Source organism: Martes martes (genome assembly GCF_963455335.1).
Source record: "Martes martes genome assembly, chromosome: 3".
NCBI classification, from domain to species: Eukaryota; Metazoa; Chordata; class Mammalia; order Carnivora; family Mustelidae; genus Martes; species Martes martes.
This window is the reverse complement of record NC_137890.1, coordinates 82,954,871-82,961,495: the sequence shown is the minus strand read 5'-3', so window position 1 is coordinate 82,961,495 and position 6,625 is coordinate 82,954,871. Positions and strand designations below refer to the sequence as shown.

At 52.1% G+C, this 6,625-nt stretch overlaps 1 protein-coding gene across 1 annotated transcript; it reads right to left on the bottom strand.

Annotated features, from left to right (window-relative positions):
- Positions 1 to 2,948: 2,948 nt before the first annotated feature.
- On the bottom strand, positions 2,949 to 5,589 carry AMER3 (APC membrane recruitment protein 3; the record flags this gene model as incomplete). The annotated part of the gene is given in 4 exon segments (XM_080799593.1): positions 2,949 to 2,977; positions 2,980 to 3,013; positions 3,017 to 3,153; positions 3,156 to 5,589. Coding segments are annotated over 4 exon segments (2,634 nt in total).
- Positions 5,590 to 6,625: the final 1,036 nt, after the last annotated feature.

Genomic DNA, 6,625 nt, shown 5'->3' with positions numbered 1-6,625 from the left:
GAGTTTGTATCCTGTATTTACCCCATTCCATAAAAAGTAAAGCAAAATAAAATAAGAAACCAGGAAAGGTAAGACTGATATAGTTCACTGGGTCCTCCTCAGCATGTGCTGGCCTATAATTACCCCTTTTCAGCACCTCCCTCTTGATCTCTTGATCCAGGCCTGCTGGTGTACCCCAGGCCACCCTGCTGTAAGCCCAGGCCACCCCCACCATTAAGGCAGTCTGGGAGGCTGCTTGGCCCCTTCCCAGCACCTCCCAGTATCCAGTACAACCTTGGAAGGCTGGAAGGTTTCTGAAAGGCACAGTGCAGAGGCCCCAGGGTGTACCTCAGTCCTCTGCTTGTCATTGTATGACCCTGGGGAGTCACTCCGACTCTGTGGGACATCTATGAGCTGGGATTTTACTTTATATGGGAGAAACAACCTCCTATAACTTTTACAGCCATGTATGAATAAGAGGGTTAGAAATGACCAGAATTCTGAAAATGCCCCCACAGCCCTCTGCTACTCCCAACACTGGACTAAGTATTTATCCTAGGAGATGTCCCAACAGTTCTATTCTTTCCTCTCAGTGGATCAACCTGGAGAACATACTTGGGGCCTGCAGAGCCCCATCAGACTGGCACTGCCTGTGCCCCTCTTGCAGGGGAGGGCAACCCAAGAGTTGGGATGTGGCAAGAGATAGTCCAAGGCTTCCTCAGAACCACTGGACATAAGAGGAAGGGAAGGCCCTCCTCTGTTCTCTCAGCAAGGTGTCTTGTAGGCCACTGCTGTGATCTCCCACCACATTGCAGAGAATGAAAATTTCTAGGGTGTCAGGATTTAAGTAATACTTCCCAGAGTGAGAGCCACTGGGCTGATTGTTCCTCTCAGGTAGGCATGGCCTCAGTTCCTTTTCTCTGCTGCTCTGCTGCTGGGTCACTGCAGACCACCCTCACCATAACCTCTGGGTCCTGGAACTCCTTCGTTTCTGCTTTTATCAGCACTCTTGGCACTGGCTGGATTCTCCCCATCACCACCCGTCACCATGTCACATCAAGGAAACACTCCCTCAGAACACCTACAAAGTAAAATCTTAACTCTGCGACTCTTCAGATAGGCTCATGTTCAATAAGAAAACAAAACCACTTGCAATCTTTTGATATTTCATTTTTCAACAAGTAAATATGTACTGAACACTTGCTCTGCTCAGGTGTAGTACAAAGTGATAAGGACCATGATTGAATGAAGGATGCCCCCTGCCCCCAGGAACTCAGGCTGCTTACAGGGAGACATGCAGCTGGCACCTAGAGTGTGCCTTGGGAGAAGGGAGGAGTGAAGGCTTTGAAAGAGGAGTTCACTGCAGGAGTTCAGCAAGAGAAGTTCTAGCCAAAGGGTGGGACTCAAACCCCACCAACCCCACACACTAGCTGTGTGTGTTCATTGGCAAGTCACATCAGCACTTTGTGCCTTGGTCTCCACATCTGAGAAATGAAGACAGCTGCATTCAGGCTGATGCAGAGATGAGGTAAACTATTCCACGTATAACCTGCTCCAGGCACAGCTCAATAATCCTAATCATTTGTGGAAGTCCTGGGAGGGGGAATCACGTGTGGTTTTCCAGGAAGACTGGAAATGTCCCAGGGATGGGCCTGGTCAGGAGCCTATAGGAACAAAAAGTAGGCCCCTGTAAGCAGTTGTTAACAAGGGCTACAGAGCATTTTCTAGTCTGAAATGAAGCCTCAGACAATCAGGAGAGGCACCAGACTGTGGTCAGCTGTGAGACTGCATCCTTCTGGTTGGAATTTCTCCCCCACCACCTGACCTACCCCTTTCTATGATGACCTTTCTTCCAGAAACTGTTTCATATCTGTGGTATCCCATCCTTTGCTTCTCACTGCAGCATGATGGTTGAGGTAGGATCTAATCATGGAGAAACTTGATGCATGGTCTGTCACTGTACCTGATGTTCTGACACTTGCCCTTCCTGAGGATGAGGGCCACCTTTTCCCTCCATGATTCTGAATATTTGGTACTGTGTATGTTGTTGTGGCTTTCAGAAGGATGAGAGTTACAGCTCCATTTCGAGGTAAGTTTTCCTGAAGGGGGAGGCAAAGATGCTGACAGTGTGGAGGGGTGAAAATGGCAGAGTTGTGGACAATCAATCAGCTTCTTCCCTAAGAACATTTTGCCATCCTTGGCTTCATTTAGAGAAGTCGGGGAAAATTATTGGTCTGATTTGTGATAGAGAATTCACCAACTCCTATTGACTAGGGTCTGCAGGGTCTAGCCCTGCCAGAGTTGCACAGTAACACATGTTGTCTGCTGATTCAAGGTTTTTAATAAGATGAGGCTGTTCCTGCTTCTTATTCCCATGAGAAGTCCTTCAGAACCCCAGTCCACTGTGGTTACTTGTTCTGGAGGTAGAGAGCAGACTGGTGTGGGGTCAGTGAACATTCCTGACCTCATCTACAGTGCCCCATCCTGCCTCTTTCCCACTCTGCATCCCACCCCTAAGCCTTAGGCCACACACTTATTTTTCTCAACCCCTATGCAGACATCTTGGCTCCCTCAATTGCCATTTATAAGATGTACTGTTATCTTCCCATCAGTTTCAAGCCTGAGCTCCTCTCTCTAACATGTTATATGAGGAGAATCCAGGTGTGGCCACTTTACAGCCAACTGGGATTCGAATCTTCATTTCCTTGTGGGGAAATCAGTGAGGCACACTTTCAGAGCAATGGCAGCTGTGCAGCTGTCCTTGGCCTTGGGCTGCCCAGTACCTGGTCTGGCTGAACTGGTTCAGGCATGGATGCCTCCACATTAAAATGCTCTGCTCCACTTGCCTGTGTGCTGCTACCCCCATTCCCCCACAGTCCTCACATTAGGGATAGAGGCTGGAGGTTTGGATGTTAGGTTCTCTTGAATGTGGCCCCAAAGACACAGTTTCTGGTGCGTGAGGGCCCATGCTACAGGTGGGGCTCAGCCATGGCTGGTCTGGGGGCCCTTCTTCCGGCTGGTTGCAGAGGAGGCCCTAATGGGCCAGGAAACTATAACAACTTTCTGGGGCACTTGCAGAGGGGGCTCGCTTATACTGGATGTTGGAAGTGAGGTCCAGGAATCCTGGGAGTTGGCCCCGGGGATTCAGCTGTATAGTAGGACCAAGAGGGGCTATGAATCCAGCTGGCCCCTAGGTGCTGCCTGTTCCACAGCCCTTGAACTGAGCTGAAGGGGCTGGTCATCCATAGAGACACGATAAGCCTGGGCATCCATCCTGGTGGGCTCCACCCTGAGCCGGCTAAGGTTTAGGATATGACCTGGGCACCTCTGGTCCTGTGGGCTGTGGAGAGGATTAGCCAAGGAGGGCAGGCCACATACAACTGGCATGCTAGGGAAGTTGTTAGGCTGTTTCTGATGGAGAATATCAGGGCGCCTGGCCTGAGGCTGCCTACAGAACCCATTGCTTGTGTCCTGCCTTGGCAGGTGTATAGTAGGGGGTTGGCAGTCTGGGTGGATGTGCAGGGCTGCCACCTGGGCCACACAGCCTATCAGGGCGGGTTCTACATCAAGAGTGGTTCTGTCAGGATCTGGGCTCCAAGGATCTTGGAAACACTCCAAATTCCCAGGAGGACTGGGCTCTTGGAAGCCAGGCCAAGGGTTTGGGATCTTATTTTTGCTGGAAGTGTCTGTTGTTGCAGAGGCTTCACACCCCAAAGAGGAAAACAAGCCTTCATGACAGCCTTGCACCCCTCCTTCCCCAGACACTTGTGCACACTCCAGAGATGAGTCCCTAGACGGAGTGCTGGTTCCCTGCTTGGACCCTCCTGTGACTTTGCTCTCTCCAGCAAGCAGGCCCTTGGGACGTGAATGTGCCCACAGCTCCCGTCTGCTGGGTGCTGAGCCCACAGTAGTTCTACCTGCATCTGAAGCCCCAGTCCCCCTGCCCTCCAGCTTCACTGGATCTGGGTCCTTTTTCTCGGAGCCAGCTCCCAGCTTCTCTGCTTGTTCCCTGGGAGAGGCTGCAGTTTCTCCAGGAGCTGAGGCAGGTCGGGTACGGAGTTCAGGGCCACGGCGAAGCCAGTTGATAATTCCCATGGTGATGGCAAGCTCGGTGTCACAGAGCTTTAGCAGGCACTCCTTGCCCTTCCAGGAGCTCTGCAAAAAGCCCTGGCTGAGCAGATCTGGCCCTGGTGCTGGGGCCAAGTTCTCCTCTGCCCCCACGTGGAAGCTGCACATGGACAGTGGTGCTCCTAGTGCTGGCCCTGACAGACTCTCAGACACACATAAGTCATCATCCAGGCTTGGGCCTATAGGGCCCTCGCTGGGGTCATAGAAGAGCTCATAGAGGGCGTCTCCACTGTAACTGTCCCGGGGGAAGGCAGCTGCAGGTGTGCCTGGGCTTGAAGCCTCCTTCTTGTCCTCCTCAAGGCCAGGTGAGAAGGAGTCATAGTAGCCCTCATCACTTGTGGACACAGATTCCGGCTGTTCGCTCTTAGGGGTACCTGTGTCTATGGAACTAGCTTTGGAACCACTGTGGGGGTCCCTGCAGGGACACAGGGGTAGCTCAGCAAGCCCAGCTGCATCTAGCGTGGGACGGTCTGTGTCTGTCCCCTGGGGACCCCCCAGCCATGGCCCTAGTAGGGCACGGTGCTGCTGCCTCACAGAGTGATTCACACTGTCCCAGAACTTGGCAAAGTCAGACATCTCATTTTGGGCAGATGATGCCAACTGTTCAACACTGCCCTGGAAAGGGCCCCTAAGAACCTTGCTTTCAAGGACCTGGGATACCTGAGCTGGGCTCTCTGGGCCCTCATTCAGTTCCAGTGATGGCACTGAGCTTTCATCTGCAAAGATCTCTCCACAACCTGTGAGAGAGTCAAAGCTCTTGAGTGAGGCCACATCCTCACACAGGGCCCTGCAGATGTCAAAGGAAGAGTCAGGAAGGAGCTCACTGTCAGATAAGTCCTGGCACAGGCTGTCTGGCCCCAGTCCCTCACCTAAAGGGAAGAAAGTTTTGCCTGGCTGCCCACCATCCTCTGATGGCTCCCCAGGGGAAGACAGGCTCTCACCCTTGGTCACCAGTGAGGCCAAGTTTTCAGTCTTGTTTCTGCGAATGTGGAATAGGTTCCGAAAGCACTTCTTAGGTCGTTTCAGGGAGATCCTCTTCCTTGGGATGCTCTTGGCCACAGCTGGCACAAAGGGCATCTGGGGCACAAAGTGGCGGTAATCAATCATGCGCTGGCTGCTGGGGGGCCCTGGGAAGCTTGCACTGCCCACCAGCTGCCCTGTGGCTGTGCTTGCCCTGCCAGCCTCAGGCACACAGTCGTGAGTCTTGCTCTTTCGTACCAGTTTGAAGGTGGCCCCACAGAAGGCTGCAGCCCCCACCTCGGGTTCCAGCTCTGCCCCATTGTTGGAACATCTGTCATATCCTTGGGTGCTGGGACTAACCTGTGGGGCCCTTTCACAGTAGGGCCGCTGTTGCCCTCCTGGTGAGACTGACCAGGGACTTGTATCCTCCCTGGCCAGAGCGGTGGCTGATGGATCTGGGGGTTTCTCATGGGAAATCTGCAGGCTGGATTTGATGAAGGTCTTCCCTCTCTTCAGCTCCATGCTGCCAGTGCTCCAAACTGCTGTGAAGGAAAGCAGGAGACACTTAGTATCCAAGATGGAGGCTTATGGCTCTAGAAGACCTCTGCCTACGTCTGCTTACACCGTGGCCTTGTTGCTGAGTGGTGACAACTAAATTTGGGTCCTCTGCAGAGGCAGAGAGAGGGAGATGAGAATGGCCTCACCCATGCTCACTGCTCCAGGGCTGCCAACTGCTCCATAGAAAACTGATGTTAGAGAAGCTAAGTCACGTACTTAAAGTCACACAGTGGGAGCGAAATTGAGAGCAGACTGGGGTCTGGTGTTCTTGTGTCTGTGATCTCTCAACTCAACCAAGCATCCTCTCAGACTTTATCTGGCCAAGTCAGATTCCCATTTCCAGGCCCAAGCACTCTACAAATAGCACCACAACCTTACAGTATCACAGCCTTTCTGAGTGAAGAAGCAGTGGATTCAATAAATAAGCTCCTGCTTTCATCTAAAAGACAAAGCTCAAAGGAAAACCCAAGCTCGCCTTCTGGGATGGACATGGGTGCTTGTCAGCTGGAAGGAAGGACACATACATTGCCCTCCAGGGCTATTGCATCTGTCTGAAGATGCAAGACTCAGTCTACACAGAGACCATCAGGGCAAAGCACAGCCAAGCATCTAACGGTGCATGCTGGGTTTGAGCACTGAGAAGAGAGATGGCATCATGGTAGAAGACCAAAGTGAGGAGTCAGACATGAGACCAAGACCAGGCAGGTTAGATTGACACAGAACATGATGGGCTGGAAATTCAGGCAGGTATCCCTTTCTGTGCACACCTGAGAAGTGTTGATGTCTGGAGTACCATCCAGAGTGCCACCCAGATGGATGCCCAGTCTAATCTAATGGGAAAGACTGTTGGGATTGATTACCAATCTCTGTCCTGGGTGTGTGTGGGGAAGACAGTAAGAGTGTTATCTTGACCATTTTTGCATAGCTGGCGAGTGTGACCTTCCTCTGAGATCAATGAAGAGCTATGAAAGCCTTCTGAGTGAGTGGGTGGGTAGAAACA